General features: G+C 45.3%; 1 protein-coding gene across 1 annotated transcript; it reads right to left on the reverse strand.

The window, feature by feature from the left end:
* Nucleotides 1-9,488: 9,488 nt before the first annotated feature.
* On the reverse strand, nt 9,489-16,044 carry LOC115368264 (zinc finger protein 260-like). Its single transcript, XM_030064317.1, has 3 exons — nt 15,772-16,044; nt 13,658-14,047; nt 9,489-11,159 (listed from the first exon to the last, which is right to left on the reverse strand). The coding sequence occupies exons 1-3, from the start codon at nt 15,941-15,943 to the stop codon at nt 10,057-10,059; spliced, it is 1,665 nt and encodes a 554-aa protein (XP_029920177.1). The 5' UTR covers nt 15,944-16,044; the 3' UTR covers nt 9,489-10,056.
* Between the last annotated feature and the right edge of the window lie 791 nt (nt 16,045-16,835).

Consider the following 16,835-nt stretch of genomic DNA (forward strand, 5'->3'; position numbering starts at 1 on the left):
ACGTGGGAGGTCCTTAAGTGTGACTATGTTTTGATTCTGATTATCCTGTGTTCTCAGAAACGTAGTTATTGCTAAAGTACATTATTTGCATCTTGTCAATAAAAGCATCAGTTCACATATTTCAGTGAATGGCATTTCTCTTCGCTCAGTTCTTTTTGTCTGTTTTTATTCATTTGTCATAATTCATGCTGGTACAGGCCTACATTAGTTCAAATGCATATGAGTACAAAGTATAGCTGTAATTGATATGTGAACTATATTTTGCTCATAATCAAATAAACTAATCAAATAAACTCTCATCAATGTATTGCAAGTCCTTGGGAAAATGCTGTGGTTATTAAAGTTTTATATGTATATTCTGTAAAATAAATAGGTAAATACAAAACTTTAATAAATGACTGAAAATGGTTTGAAAGCACACTACCCCTGCCTAATTTGCAGAGGTCTTGTACTGGACTACATTATATTGAGAGGTGTTTCTAATTTTTTGTCCTCCATATTTATATACATGAGGGGGGACAGAATAGTGGAAACAGCTGTCATCTCTATTACTGTGAGAAAAAGAAAAGCGGAGTTTTATAGGCAGCAGGAGAGGAAACTTTATGGCACAACAGCTGGACTGGATCAGACTGGACAGGTGGAGCTGATGACAAGGACACTATTATTATTATTATTATTATTAATAATAATAATAATAATAATAATAATAATAATGACGCTGGGTGACTGTTATTATTGTTATTAATAATAATAACAGTCACCCATCGTCATTCAGCTGTATGGTCTACGTTCTCTTGAACAAAAGTGATGGCGGTGGATCGTCTCTTCACATGTGCGACTTCTTTTCTTTTACCTGGGGGGTTAATCCCCTTTACAGCAAAACTAATGGCTTTGTTTTGACTGGTCACACATAAAAGGGGGTGAATTAAATGTCTCTGAAAGTGGCCAGTGTACAGATACAAAGCAGTGATGAACTGAAAGTGGGTTATGCAACAATGCTGGACCTTAAGGAAGAGTGCAGGACCTGATGAAGTCATGCTGATTGAGAAATAATGTAGCCCCCATAAGCTCACCACAGGCGAATCCCTTTCACTTTGTGGATTCTTGGTATCTGTGTAAAAACTCATCAGTCCCCAAAGGTTCATCAGATTTGAGCCAGCTGTGTCTGAGATACTGAACGTGAAGCTCATGGACCTGCTGGCCAGGTGGTGGCGCTGTGCTTGGCCAGTCAGCTTTATATTCAGAATGTCAAACTCCATCATTCCCCAGATTTTCATCCGAAGCAGGCAGCAGAGGCTCAGAGACACACAGAGACCAAAAACATCGTCTCAAACTGAACATGGTTCCTGGAGATCACATGATCATGACTGGAATGAGATTACAGGAGCATTTTATTGGTGTTGGGATTTCCTGCACCACACCACTGCTGTTACTGGTCAAACTCAATCCTGCACATTCATGAGTTTATTTAAGAGCTCCCTCTGAGCCAACTCCAGTTAGAAAACTGAACTCCTCTTGCTGAAGGGGGTTCAGGGTTACTTTAATTATTTTACTGACAGAAAATTGCTGCACATCAGCCAGTCCATATTTGCAGCTCACTCAGCTTTATTTCTCTGGTCTGCGCCTCCTGACCTCCTCCAGGTGCCTGTTAATGAGTCTGACTGATCAGGGAACAGAAAGTGTGTGTGGCAGTTCTGCTGAGCCAGTGGGAGCCTGTACCTGTCCAGGTGGACAAACAAGGATCCAAGAGCCTTTTAACCATTTATTGAACAGTTGCGGTGGGTATGTGGGTGATTTTGTCTGTTCAGTAAAACAAAACATAAATCAATATACTGCCATGTATACCAAAACTAAGAGAATAATAAAGAGTACAGAATTAAGCTTACATCATTAATGAATCACACATTAATAAATACAGGATAAAACAATAGAACAGCCATTTTCTCCTTTAAATTCATCATCAAGTTTCACTTAACTTGCAGGTTTCAACTTTATCTTAAAACGAACCACTACATCATGATCTGTCACATGCACAACTTAAATTGGGATGCGTAAAATGCAGACTTGTCTCCAAACATATAAACAGTGAGTCACACAAAGCAAAATGGCAAAATCTCTCCACCCATTCCAAGATTCACAGACTTGACATTTAAAGCTGAGATTCTTGAACAGAAAACACATTTTAAAACGATTTTTGATCAACACTGCCACCTAAAGTGGAGAGAATGGTACTGACACACCCCTCCAATAAACAAATAAATAATGTATTAACATTTTCATTCCGCTGTTTGTGAATCCATAGCTCAGACTCCAGAAACAACAAATAAAGTATCTAATGTTTATGATGAATCCTAAAAATGTATTGTATGTATGTGTATTCCATTTGTAGAAATGGATGATACATAATATTTTTAATGAGCATTAACATCATCATCATCATCATCATCATCATCATCATCATCCATAGCTGAGGTGTTGTACTTTTACAGAGACCTTCACTGGTAAAATCTTCAATGCCAATTCCTTCCCAGTGCCGATAAATGGAAAGACCCTGTTGGTGAAGGTGTGTGTGAAGGTGTGTATGTATGTGTTGGTATCAGGATCAAACAGTGACAGCTTTCCTCTGTTCCAGTCCAGATGAAACCGGATCCTCTGGAGCTTCTTCTTCACTGGCAGGTTGGTGACTGGACTTGGTGGGGAGACTGCACTATATTTACCGTCCCGGAACACTATCCTCCACAATCCAGACTGCACGGGTCCCTTCCTGTCCACGGACTCTTCTATGACACCCAATCCCCAGCCTGTTTTGTCCCCGACAACGACGTCCCAGCTGTGAGTCCCTGAGCTGAAGCCCTCAGATCCCAGGACAGCGATGAAGCGGTCAAACCTCTCTGGGTTGTCAGGAAGATTCTGTCCCTCTCCTCGTCTCACGCTGGTCAGATCTTCAGACAGGACGAGTCTTGGATCAGCAGTGTTGGGGTCCAGAACCACAGGAGTGTAGGAGACCACCTCCTTCATCTTGTCCCAGACGGTGAAGCTCAGGTTGCCCAGGTGTTTGGCCTCGTCTATCAGAGCTCCTGAGAGCAGCTGTGGATCCTCCACCAGGGGGCGCTGGACTCTCTCCACTGTAGCCTTGTAGTTGAGCAGGAATGAGACGTCTTCAGCTTTCAGCTCCTTCTCTATGGCTCTGATTGTGTCTGAAAGGGCTGCTATCTCTCTGCTCAGAGCCTCCGTCTTCTCCTTCATCGTCCCACTCTTCTGCTTCTCTTCCTCCCTCAGAGCGGCCATCCTGGCCTCCTCTTCCTCTTGGAGAAACTGGTGAAGCTTCTTAAACTCCTCCTTAATCTGCCTCTCTGTGCGTCGGGCCTGGACCTTAATGTGCTCTGCTGTTTCATCACAGTTTGCTTTAACTTTATTAAATAGCTCCAGTTTCTCCTGGAAGGTCTTCAGGGATTTCTGAAGTTGCTTCTTGTGATCTTGTGCAGCTTCGTCGATGGGTCTGAATCTGTGGTTGGTGTGTTTGTTTGAATCTCGACAGACAAAACACACTGGCTGCTGATGGTCCAGACAGAAGAGCTTGAGTTTCTCAGAGTGCAGACTGCAGAGGAGCTCTGACCCTGCTGAAGCTCTCTCTCTCTGAAGTTCTCTCTGGTCTCCATCCTCTCTCCGATCTCTCGGATCTCTCTCTATGAAGGCCTCACACAGATTCTTCAGTGCCAAATTACAAGGTGCATGTCCATTTGAAGATATTCTCTTACAAACTGGACACTGTTTAATTTGTTTTGCTGTCCACCAGCTCTGCAGACAGGCTCTACAGAAGCTGTGGCTGCATGACAGGAGGACAGGATCTTTAAAGATGTCACAGCAGACAGGACAGCACAGATCATCCTCTGGTCTGAAATCCATTTTTTACCTGCGTAAAGATAAACACAGTTCCAACAGAAAGTCAGTGTCATCATCAGACTTTCAAAAATATCCACATAATGCAAAGAGGTTAATTCAGTCTCAGTTTAGCTCTAATGTTATTGATGTTCTTATGTGCAGATGACATGTTTAGTATTTTGTGCGTCCTATTCTTCAGAGGTGTCCACTTAAGCCTAAAAAAAACACCACCACAAAAACTCCAAAAAACTGGCAAAAGATTAAATGAAATACTGACACGGGCGGCACAGTGGTGCAGTGGTTAGCACTGTCGCCTCACAGTAAGAAGGTCCTGGGTTCGATTCCCACCCAAGGTCCTTTCTGTGTGGAGTTTGCATGTTCTCCCCGTGTCTGCTGGGTTTCCTCCCACCGTCCAGAGACATGCAGGTCAGGTGAACTGGAGAAGCTAAATTGCCCCTAGGTGTGACTGTGTGTGTGAATGTCAGTGTTTGTCTGTCTGCTCTGTGATGGACTGGCGACCTGTCCAGGGTGTCTCACTGCCTTCGCCCTATGAGCACTGGGATAGGCTCCAGCAACCCCCCGCGACCCTAGTGAGGATAAGCGGTTTAGAAAATGAATGAATGAATGAATGAATATTCATGACACGTAATATCATTCACAATACTCCAATCAAGGTCACATTAAACATTGTACCGGACTGCCTCGGATGGGACAGCACATGAACTGTGGAGGACATGGGGAAGTTCATGGGGAAGAGAAACAGGCAGAATGAAGGATTTGTAAGAGCCCACTATCAGCAATCATGGACAATCTGGAGACCAGAGCCATCGCCACAGCCCCCCCTACAGGGCAGACTGACATGCTGGAAAATATATCCCTGCGTTCCAAATCGCATACTTATACTTTTTACTTTTAGTAGGTACTGCAGCTGCCCTTACAAAGTATGTAGTTTAGTATGAAATATGCATGCATATGCATACTATTGGGACACACTACATACATCATCCCTGAAGTCCGGTCCTCTCGCTCACTTCCGCCGCCGTGCATAGCGGCAAATTTGAATGTTGTTGTCAAAATGCCGGTGCTGTTTCATACTGCGCTGTCCTCTGTCATATTTATTATCTTCTGTCTTCCTGTCGCTTCTGCGGTCACTGAGCGAGTTTTGTGCGATATGTGTGTTTTGTTGTCGTCCGTATGTGGGCGTGGCCTGTACACGCAACTCAGTCAGTGCGACGTAACGTCCGCTGCACAAAGGATTGTGGGTCAGAATGGCCAGAGCAGCATGCTGAAATCCATACTGCGAAATCTGACCGGATGTAGTAGAACATCCTGGTACTCTTGGCATACTGCATCTGACATACTATGTATTGGGACACACTAAATCTTTTTTTTCCCTACTAAATAGTATGATAGTATGAGTATTGGAACGCAGGGTATATCAACAGGTAAAAGGTAAAAGCAGGACAGACACATGAACTCATGATTACTAAACTCCGACTAAACTCAATCGATGACGACGGCAATATCATGTTCATGCACGAGGAAGACACAAACAAATTCACTGCATTCACTGGACAGAAATTCAGCGAAGGACAGGATGGAAAATGTGACGTCCAGAACAAACAAACAAACAAACAAACAAAAGAGAAAAGCTCTGGCAAAAAGTATGAGGGCTCCCACACACTCTGTACCGGCGCCTAATGCTTTACTTTTGTCAGTGATTCCTTATAAAAAACTGTTTTCCGTCTGTTCTCTTTCTGAAAGGGAAAACCGTGTTAACTCCGTCAGAGAGGAGCCAAGATCTTCAGGTCTGGAAGAACAGATACTATCAAGGAGTCAAGAGACAGTAATCTGGAAACCTGATCCAGTGGGACGACCAAACCTGCATGAACCAGCCGGCAAACACCATGGCAACGTCACGTGACCCCGATGAGGAAGACTACAGCGGTGTTGGTACCGCTCGCTTCTCGAGAAAGTTCCCTGGATGTTACTTTCACTTTGAGTCGTGTTGTTTTTGTAAAACTCACATTCGGTCTTCAGAGTCAGCAGCAGGTTGAAGTGGCAGGACTCCCAGTGCTCCCAGTACTCCCTTTAATCGTCTGTCTGTGTGTGTGTGTGTGTGTGTGTCTCATCTCGGTGAGCAATGGAAGACTGACAGCCTGTTTCCTTTTTTATCTCAGGTGAGTCAGGTCAGGGGCGGAGCTTCAACGCTCGGCTGTTTACTGGAAAAGCGATCAGGGCGGAGCTTCATTCCACAGCCTTGCTCTTACGCTTCGATTAAAGTATTCAGGAAGTGTCATTTCAGAGGTGTGCCTTCATGGATCACACTTCCTCACAGCTAGCCGATCATGTAAACTCAATTGTGTACCAATCCATGTTGCTGATTAAGAGCTTTGAAGACGTTTTTAAGCATTAAGCTCGGTGAACCCTCCTGACCATGTGCCTCCAAATTCTGATGTCTCAGTGTTCATACGTTACAGCTAGTTAGAAAGTTAGCCTCGCTTTCACACTTTGAACGTAAATTACATACCTTTGTTTGCCCCAGTGCAGATATGGGCTGTGTGAAATTTGGTGAAAACAAATTTGTTGGAGAAGTTGGAGAAACTTTTAGAGGAGCAGAACGGAAAGAGAACCAATCAGAACAGCAGGGTTCCAGGGTTCTTGGAGCTGATCAGCTCCTGCAGTTTGAGCAGTGACTCCTCTGAGCTGCTCGGTAACGACAAACTTATATCGTTTTATGTCAATGTCAATGTCAGCTTTATTTGTATAGCACATTTAAAACAGCCAGTGGCCTACCAAAGTGCTTTACAGTAAAGAAGCAGAAGCAATAAAAGCAATAGCAAGCAATGAAAAAACAAAAAGACATGTAACATATAAGACATAAAAACAACAACATAAAAACAAAACGAATATAGACCCAATAAAAGTAATTATACTCCGCCAAAAGCTAAAGTGAACAAGTGCGTCTTCAGTTGGGCTTTAAAAGTGGAGAGACTATTTGCAGTACGCACACTGAGAGGTAGTGCATTCCACAAAGTGGGAGCTGCAACCGTGCGTCATATGACATACACTACTCACAAAAAGTTAGGGATATTTGGCTTTTGGGTGAAATTTATGGAAAATGTAAGAAGTTCACGCTACAGTGATATTATATCATGAAAGTAGGGCATTTAAGTAGAAGCATGCACTGGTGATTTCCTCATGTCAAACAATTTCTTGAAACAAAAGCCAACAACAGTGGCAGATAAACCACAACAAAAAATGTCAGTGTCAATAACTTGTCATGTGCCCTTGAGCATCAATTACAGCTTGACAACGACGTCTCATGCTGTTCACAAGTCGACTTATTGTCTGCTGAGGCATGGCATCCCACTCTTCTTGAAGGGCGGCCCTCAGGACATTGAGGTTCTGGGGTACAGAGCTCCGAGCCTCTACACGGCCACTCAGCTGATCCCATAGGTTTTCTATGGGATTCAGGTCTGGAGAAAGTGCAGGCCACTCCATCTGAGGTACCCCAGTCTCCAGCAGCCGTTCCCTAATGATACGACCTCGATGAGCTGGAGCATCAAACACCTGATGTGAATTTTGCCATTAAGCTCCTTGTTAGAGAACAGCAACTTGTGCAAAAAGTACTGAAACACTGAACAGTTGGACATGTGCATTCAAAAGTTTACAGAAGGTCACATTAAGTTCACCTGTAAAGGTTAGAATGCATTTTAGGTTCATCCTGAAATTTCACCCGAAAGCTGAATATCCCTAACTTTTTGTGAGTAGTGTATGTTTTCCATCTGGAGAAATTCATATAAAAGAAAAACAGACAAGCAGGACACACACACTGAGGTTGTGTGGATATTAAAAGAAAACATTCGACTGACGTGTGAGCGCACACACACATGCTGTGGGGATTTTCCCCGATGATGGCCGCTGCTGTGTTTTTGTTTCCTGTTCCCTTTTCTGTGGTGTGATTTTCAAAGGCATGTCTTCCCTGATCACACCTGCCTCGTAGAAACGGCTCAGTCCCAAATTAAATGATTTATTCATGCAGAAACTTCCTCAAACAAAACCTCCAAAGTGCTTCAACAGAGAAAAACAAAATAAAATGACATCCGATAAAAGTCCATTTCAAATGATGCCTTAATAATTAAATGAATAAAACTGATAAGTTAAAATAATTAAAATATGACTAAATTGATATAAAATAAAGGCACATTGAGAGACATTCTAAGCACATATAAAGGCCACTTTATACACGTGGGTTAACATACCGATATACAGTATAAACTGGCAGCTGCGCACTTTATTCTGTAGTTTAGATTAGATTTCATTTTATTCCGAGTTTAACAGTTTTGGGTGGAGCTGATGGCATATTTCTGACATGTAGACACACACACACACACACACACACACACACACACACACACACACACACAGGGTTTTCCTGGGTAATCCTGGAAATTTTTATGGCTAGTATTAAAAGTGAAAACACTTCAGGTTCGGTTAGGGGTTAGGATTAGGGGTCAGGGTTAGGGTTTAGGAGTTGGGGTTAGGGGGGTTCATGTGACAGAGGTTTTACCGTGACGCTGTTTGTCGAGGAGGAATCACATTTTATTAAAACAGCAGCCAGTTATTGGTAACAACAAGTAAACAAGAGTAAAACCTGAGAGAAAATAGAAAATAAGCTCCTGTCAAATGTGGTGGGTGGTCACCTTTGACCTTCAGGTTTGGGTTGGCTCTCAGAGAACAGAGCCGAGAGCGAGGAACAAGGACCGGGAGACTGATGTTCTCCAGTCAGCTGATGTTCTCCTGCTCCTCAGTCAGCTGATGTTCTCCAGTCAGCTGATGTTCTCCTGCTCCTCAGTCAGCTGATGTTCTCCAGTCAGCTGATGTTCTCCTGCTCCTCAGTCAGCTGACGTTCTCCAGTCAGCTGATGTTCTCCTGCTCCTCAGTCAGCTGATGTTCTCCAGTCAGCTGATGTTCTCCTGCTCCTCAGTCAGCTGACGTTCTGGGCCACTCGCTCAGCTCTCAGGCTTTTTCCTGCAGGATTTAGAGCAGAAGCAGCTGCTGCTCTGCTGGAGCTGGTGTTACACACACACACACACACACAGCTCTTTGTCACAGTCACAGCGCCCCCTGTCTGCCCAACCCGCCGGGTTCAGGCCCAAAACGAGATGTACATTTTTTTTAGATATTACTGAGGTTTTTCTGTTTTTATGTCATTTCTTATTTTAATTTATTTACTTTTAAGTTATTTTACTTTATTTACTGATGATTACATTTGGCTTGTTTTTGTTATCAATACAGTGCTGGTATGAATTATTGCTTGTTTTTATTGTTGCTGTTTTCAGCGGCCGCTCTCTGGAAGCTGTCCAAATAAAGAACAAAGAACGAAGAATAACTAATGAAAATATTGAGTTAGAATTCAATATAAAAACATTAGAAATAGGGGACATAAATGGGTGTATGTATGTGTGTGTGTGTGTGTGTGTGTGTGTGTGAAGTGACACACCACATCACTCATGTATATTAATGACCAGGTTAACATAATCAAATTTTAAACATATCTCAAAACAATATGACCAGTGTTCTTCATGAAGAATTTTTACATCTAGAGTTCAAATAAATCTTTATTATCCCCTGAGGGGCCGTTTGTTGTGCAGACAGCAGCGGACAAACAACAGTCAACGACAACAAGAAAGACACAATGATGACAGAAATTACAGAGAGAATAACACAATTTGTATTTGTGTATTCTTTTTGCACTACCCATTATATTAAATGGGTCTCCTGAGTAAACACTATTTTATTCAACAAACGTCACAGCTGATCTGTCTGTTCCCTTGCATGAATTCTGTCGGCAACAGAGAAATGCACAGCGCCCCCCTGGGATCATCTGGGGAAAAAAATACCCAGGTGTAAATCTGCACGCTCGGTTTAGGAATGAGTGCGCTTGGTTTAGAAACTGTGCTTCTGGGTTACAGATCGGTCCCATCGTGCCCTCAGATTACAGTCACCGTTCTCTGAGGAAAGAATCTGTTTCAGCGCATGGATTGCAAATCTGTGGCCACAAATTATGAATTTGCGAACACAGATTATAAACCATGCTCACAGATTATAAACCATGCTCTGAGCGGCGAGTCCAGATTTACCCGAGTCTGCTTGTTGTCAAATGAATAGTTACTCTCCTGTGTGGAGCCTCATGTGCGTCCTCATGTTACTGTTCTGACTGAAGGTTTTATCACAAAAGGGGCAGCTGAACGGTTTCTCTCCGGTATGGACTCGCTCGTGTTTCTGTAAGGCTCCCTTTTCACGGAAACCTTTACCACATAAGTTACAGCTGAACGGTGTCTCTCCCGTGTGGACTCTGACGTGGATCTTCAGGTCTTTGTTGTGAACAAAGCTTTTGCCGCAGAACGTGCAGCAAAATGGTTTCTCTCCCGAATGGACTTTGAGGTGCTGAATCATGTACTTCCTGTCGGCAAATGCTTTGGCGCAGACGCTGCAGGTGAAGCGCTTCTCTCCCGTGTGGATTCTGACGTGCTTCTGCAGGGCTCCCTTTTCGTGAAAGCCTTCGTCGCAGAAATGGCATTTGAACGGTTTCTCTCCTGTGTGGATTCTCACGTGTATCTGCAGGTCTTTTTTATGGACGAAGCTCTTACCGCAGACGGAGCAGCTGAATGGTTTCTCTCCCGTGTGGACTCGCACATGCGTGGTCATGTACTGCTTCTTAGCAAAGGTCTTACCGCAGACCGAGCAACTGAACGGTTTCTCTCCGGTGTGAACGATCATGTGTTTAACCAGGTACTGCTTCTTAGCAAATGTTCTCCTGCAGACAGAGCAACTGAATGGTTTCTCCTCAATATTGGATCTGTCATTGCTGAGGGGGAGATCACTCAGTGAGTCTGTACCTGACCGAGGCTCTCTGCTCTCCTGCCAGTCGTCGTCACCGTCCTCACTCTCAGCTTCAGAGGAGAGACAGGTCTTCACCTCAGCTTCTGTCTCCATCTGCTCAGTGGAGCTGCTGGCTGGAGGCACCGCCCCTCTGCTCTCCTCAGTTTGGCTCTGATGAAGCTGTGAGGGCAGAGCTTCCTCTTCATCATCCTCACTCTTCACAGGGAACGTGGTGAGATCGTGAAGCTGCTCTGCCTCCTGATTGGTCCAGAGCTCCTCCTGTTCCTCTTTAATGGGCGGGGGCTCTGGCTCCTCCTGGTCCAGACTGGGGGTCTGCTCCTGCTGCTCAGGGGGAACCTCTTCTTTCCTCCCCAGCAACTGCTGGACGTCTGGAAACGCAATGAAATACAGATTAGATCTGGGTAATGTGGACAAAATTATATATAATGGTATTTTTGACTGAATACCGCATATTGACATTGTGATGATATCAAAAGGATGACTATAGGTGCTTTTATAAAACAAACAAACAAAAAACCACTGAAAAAATAAGATTTTTGATATACCATAAATAGTGATGAGGACATGAAGATAAAACCATCCAAGTCCCGCAGTCTCTCAATCTGCAAAGGAGCCAGAAGTGACAACATCTCCTTCTCAGTGAGTGGCGAGGAGATTCCACGAGTGGCAGACCGGCCAGTAAGAAGCCTGGGAAGGCTATACACAGCAGACCTGTCAGACAAGAACATGGCTGTCTCTGTGACCACACAGCTCACTGATGGTCTAAAGAAGATAGACCTAAGCCCACTACCTGGAAAATTCAAGGTCTGGTGCTATCAGTTCACTCTATTCCATTGCATCATGTGGCCCCTCAAACTGTGGGACATCACCTCCTCAACAGCCCTGAAGTTGGACGCTAAGGCGAACAATTACATCTGGAAGTGGCTCGGCCTCCCCCGATGCCTGTCCAACTCAGCGATGTTTGGAAGAAATGTCCTGAGACTTCTGCTGAAAACCATCAGCTTGGGCTACAAGCTGGAAAAAGTGAGACTGCTGTTCAAGCTGCAGGATTCACCTGACCCAGTGATTCAAAACACCAAGGTCCAAGTCTGCACTGGAAGAAAATGGAACATTTCACAAGCAGTACACCAGGCCATAACCCGGCTGAAACACCAGAAGGTCATAGGGTTGGTGCAACACGGAAGGGCAGGCTTTGGATGGCAACCACCTCCCAAGACTTGGTCCAAAGCATCGAGGGCGGAGAGAAGACAGCTGGTGATCTCAGAGGTCAAGCAGGAAGAAGAGGAAAGCTTCAGAGTCAAGGCTGTGAGCCAATCCCAGCAAGGGAAATGGACAACCTGGGAGGCTGTCATTGACAGGTCCATCACGTGGACTGATTTGTGGAAGCTGCCCCAAGCAAGGCTAAGCTTCCTTATCAGGGCCACATACGACACCCTCCCAAGCCCCCAAAACCTGCAACGCTGGTATGGTACAGAAGAGCTCTGCCAACTCTGCGGCCACCAATGTCCCAGCCTACAGCACATCCTCTCTGCTAGCTAGGAAGCTAGCAGAGATCATCAAGACGCACAGGCACGAAGTAAACAGGGGCAGCCCATCAACACCACACCCTCCCGTCCAGCCCTCAGCAGCAAAGTGAGCGCTAAGTCCCTGCTGTCACCAGGAGGCAAGTGGGCCCTAAGTGCCGACCTAGCTGAAATTCCCACAGGAGATCACCATAACCACCTTACGACCAGACATTGTGCTCTGGTCTGCCTCTCTTATGGCGGAACTGACTGTGCCATGGAAAGATGGGTTGGAGGCCGAATTCGAGAGGAAGAAGGACAAGTATGCAGAACTTGCAGCTGCATGCACACAAGCTGGTTGGAGAGCATACATCTATCCAGTAGAAGTTGGCTGCAGAGGCTTCACTGGAACCTCCACCCAGCGGTTCCTCAAGACGATCGGCATCAGAGGCTCCAAGCTGGAAAGGGCACTGAAAGACCTGGCAGAAGAAGCGGAGCAAGGGAGCTTCTGGCTCTGGCTTCGGAGAGAAGACAAGGCTTGGGGGAGAGATGGATCCTAGGGCCAGCTGCAGGGGGCGGCAGGGAGATGTCCCTGCCGCTGCTCCACTACCCAGAGATGTTCCAGGACTAAAGGAGCGAAACATCAAGGAAGGGTGGCTCCCGGCTGATGACCCTGCAGTTGGTCCGACAGCACTGGCAGAAGTGCATCAGGCAGGAATGCCTTGCAGGTGGCCCCACCTGTGCTTCCATCAATATGAAAAACTGATGAACAAAACTCATTTTTTAAGGGATTAAAGGAACAGTCCAATGTTCTAGACAAAATCTCCTTTCCCCGACATCCCCAGACTCAGACCAGATGTTGGACACCATCTCCACCTCTGGACGTCCAGTGGTTCGGTTCCTAGGGGTAGCATTTCCTGTTAGCTTAGCATAAAGACTAGAAGTCTATGGGACACATTAGCCTGGCTGAAGACAGAGGAAGACCCACAACTAATTAAGGTTGCCTCAAACCACTAGAGTTTGTTTTTTCATTTTCCAAGACGTGTTTTTGAGATCCACATGATCCTCTGTGTGAGTCAGATGCTTCAGAGCTGCTGGGAGGAGCCAGGCTAACGACTCCTATAGACTTCAAGTCTTTATGCTAATCTAACAGGAAATGCTACCCCTAGGAACTGAACCACTGGATGTACAGAGGAGAAAATGGTGTCCAACATCTGGTCTCAGTCTGGGGAAGTCAGGGAAAGGGGGATTTTACCCAAAATGTTGGAATGTTCCATTAAACAAAAGGCTGGAGGTCTTTAGCAGATCATTCTGTCAGCTTGTGTTTGTGTTTGTGATGAAGAAGATGTTCGTTGTGTACAAACCTTCTTTACTGAGCTGCACGTCTGGACTCAGGACGGCGTCACATGGCCTTCGCTGTCGCTCACTCGCCTCCAACTCCGCCATCGTTCTCTCAAACAGCCCGAAGATCTCCTGCACCGCCGCCACCAGCCGACGCCGACGCCAGGCCGGCCAGCTCCGCCCACCTGAGAAACTCATCCTTAAGCTTTTAGAGACGGACAGACGTCCCTCAGCTTTTTCTGCCTCTGTCGACGTCAGAGCTTCCTCTTCATCATCCTCACTCTTCACAGGGAACCTGGTGAGACCCTGAAGCTGCTCGGCCTCCTGATTGGTCGGGAGCTCCTCCTGCTCCTCCTTGAGGTGTGGAGGCTCTGGCTCCTCCTGGTCCAGCCGCTGCAGGTGGCGAGGCAGAACTGAAACACAGATCAGACTCAGATCAGATCAGCTGATTGGCTCTCGAGGCAAAACGTTCAGCCGCTCAAACTGCAGCCATGCAGCTGCAGTCACTAAAATCTTCATCAGGCAAATGTGAAAAAAAAAAAAAAAAAAAAAAAAAAAAAAACACCACACAGCTGTCACAATAATGTGAACAACAAAGCGGCTCAAATCTTTTTTTTTTTTTTTTTTTTTTTTTAAATATAATGCAACACAGTCAGAAAACAGAGAGCAGACAGCTGCAGGTAAATGATATGACAGAGTTTAAAACCACAAGCTGCTCATTTAGTAAAAAAGAAAAAAAAAAAAAAGTCTAATTATCCATTAAGAGCCTGATGAGGGTTTGAATGTGACGATTCAGTAAAAATATCACGTTGCTATTAAACTGACAGAAACTGTGATTTGGTTCAGACTGATTATTGGCTTTGCATCATATTTTTAATTTTCAAAGTCATTAAATACCTATTTTTTTTTAGAAGTACTGTTCCTCATCTGACAGGTAAAGGGGCATTACACTCAACTGAGGTGAGGACCCTGCAGACTCAACTGATGTCACTGATAATTTCCCCACATTTTTATGCCGGTTGAGTCTATATGGTCCTCACTGATGTTTTTCACGGTGCAGCTTTTATTGTGAAATTTGGAAACGATAAAAAGTAAAAGTTTTTTTTAAATGTTTTTATCTACTGCCTTTTATTCTGTTTTTCTGTTTTCCTCTCTTTTAAAGTCTCCATGAAGGGCATCACATGACCTCCATTTCCTGTAAACGGTGACATCATCATCCTGCACTAGTGGCTGTCACAGATCTGTAAACATCCCCTGCGTTCCAAATCGCATACTTATACTTTTTACTTTTAGTATGTACTGCAGCTGCCCTTACAAAGTATGCAGTGTAGTATGCAGTATACATACTATTGGGAAAATGGCAAAATGGCGGAACTGTTTCATACTGCGCTGTCCTCTGTCTGATTTCTGATCTGCTGTCTTCCTGTACCTGCTGCTCTACCTGAGCCAGGTGAGTGTGATATGTGTGTGTGTGTGCTGTCTTCCGTATGTGGGCGTGGCCTGTACACGCAACTCAGTCAGTGCGACGTAACGTCCACTGCGCAAAGGATTGTGGGTCAGGATGGCCAGAGCAGCATGCTGACATGCAGACTGTGAAATCTGACCGGATGTAGTAGAACATCCTGGTACTCTTGGCATGCTGCATCTGACATACTACTACTATACTAAATATACTAAACTATACTAAATAGTATAGTAGTATGAGTATTGGAACGCAGGGATCTTCTCATCCATCTGTCCCTTCAAAATAAAAGTCTGCTTCTCTCCGAAACTGACCCTGCGTTCCAATACCCATACTACCATACTATTTAGTAGGGAAAAAAAGAATTAGTATGTCCCAATACATACTAAACTACATACTTTTTAAGGGCAGCATACTAAAAGTAAAAAGTATAAGTATGCGATTTGGAACGCAGGGTGAGATCCTGTTGTTTCCATGCACAGGCCCTGCCCACTTCCTGTTTCAACAGGAAATACATGAACTCAACAAAATAAGAGTCCGTTCAATCTGGATTTTACCTTCATGTTGTTTTGCTCTGGTTACTCTGTTTTTCGGTCTGTCAAATCACTTTGTCATGTGTTTTTTAAAAGCAGCTTTAAAAATAAAGCTTATTTTATTTTTACTGAGGTGACCCACCTGCTGGGTGCAGCCTGACTTCCGGGTTGAGCACAGCGTCCAGCAGGCGGCGCTGTCGGCGGTTCTCCTCCTCGTACTCTGCTATCGTTCTTTCAAACAGCCCAAATATCTCCTCAGCAGCCGCAGCCAGTCGCTGCTGGACCAGCGACCTCAGCTCCCGCACGTCCCGCATCTCCTCTGACAGAGACTTTCCAAATCCACACTTTGTCCTTCAGAGCAGACACACGCTCCTCCTCCTCCTCCTCTTCACCTCCACCTCCTCCTCCTCCTCCTCTCTCCTCCTCCTCCTCCTCCTCTCCTCTCCTCCTCCTCCTCCTCCTCCTCCTCTCTCTCCTCCTCCTCCTCCTCTCCTCTCCTCTGCTGACTCGCAGCAGCTCGGCGGAGCAGCGGGAGGAGAGTCTGAGCTCCAAACCTTCAGGAGAAACAGCGAAGGAAGCAAAGTCCGTCCAGGTGGATCATCAGTCCGTCCAGGTGGATCATCAGTCCGTCCAGGTGGATCATCAGTCCGTCCAGGTGGATCATCAGTCCGTCCAGGTGGATCATCAGTCCGTCCAGAGTCTCCTGGAGCTCCGCTGCAGGGGGAAGCTGCGCTGCGACCCGCACATTTTACTCTGCACACAAGAGAGCGCACGGCCCGGCCGCCATCTTGCCGCTTCTTCTTCTGTGGTGCTGTTTAACGGCGGGTTGGAAAACAGTGAAGGTTTCGCGTTACCGCCACCTACCGGACAGACAAGGCAAACACACTAATGCCAGATATTCATTCATTCAATCATCTTCTAAACCACTTATCCTCACTAGGGTCGGGGGGGCGGGGGGGGCTTGAAAAGGCAACACATCTTAAAATCCTGCATATTTATTATTTTTATTATTATTATATTTTATTATTCCACTTTTTTTCGGCACGCTACTCCTCCTACAGCTTTGGTTTTAGGCCCACGCAATGAATTGGGAAATGTGCGGCCCGTTGGGAGAGGTGTGCTATTAGAATTCTCAAAATTCCAATTTTCCCGAAAATTTCGGCCATCCGAAATTAATGGCCAACATTTTGGAAGGCTCCAGAGCGC

This window comes from Myripristis murdjan, chromosome 11 (genome assembly GCF_902150065.1).
Source record: "Myripristis murdjan chromosome 11, fMyrMur1.1, whole genome shotgun sequence".
NCBI classification, from domain to species: domain Eukaryota; kingdom Metazoa; phylum Chordata; class Actinopteri; order Holocentriformes; family Holocentridae; genus Myripristis; species Myripristis murdjan.

What these genes read in the sequence shown, in the direction of transcription:
- LOC115368264 (XM_030064317.1), bottom strand. Translation starts at nt 15,943, where the DNA reads ATGCGGGACGTGCGGGAGCTGAGGTCGCTGGTCCAGCAGCGACTGGCT. An exon ending in AGTCAGGCTGCACCCAGCAG is followed by an intron (nt 14,048 to 15,771) that starts GTGGGTCACCTC and finishes TCTGTGTTTCAG; the next exon opens with TTCTGCCTCGCCACCTGCAG. An exon ending in CGTGCAGCTCAGTAAAGAAG is followed by an intron (nt 11,160 to 13,657) that starts GTTTGTACACAA and finishes TTGCGTTTCCAG; the next exon opens with ACGTCCAGCAGTTGCTGGGG.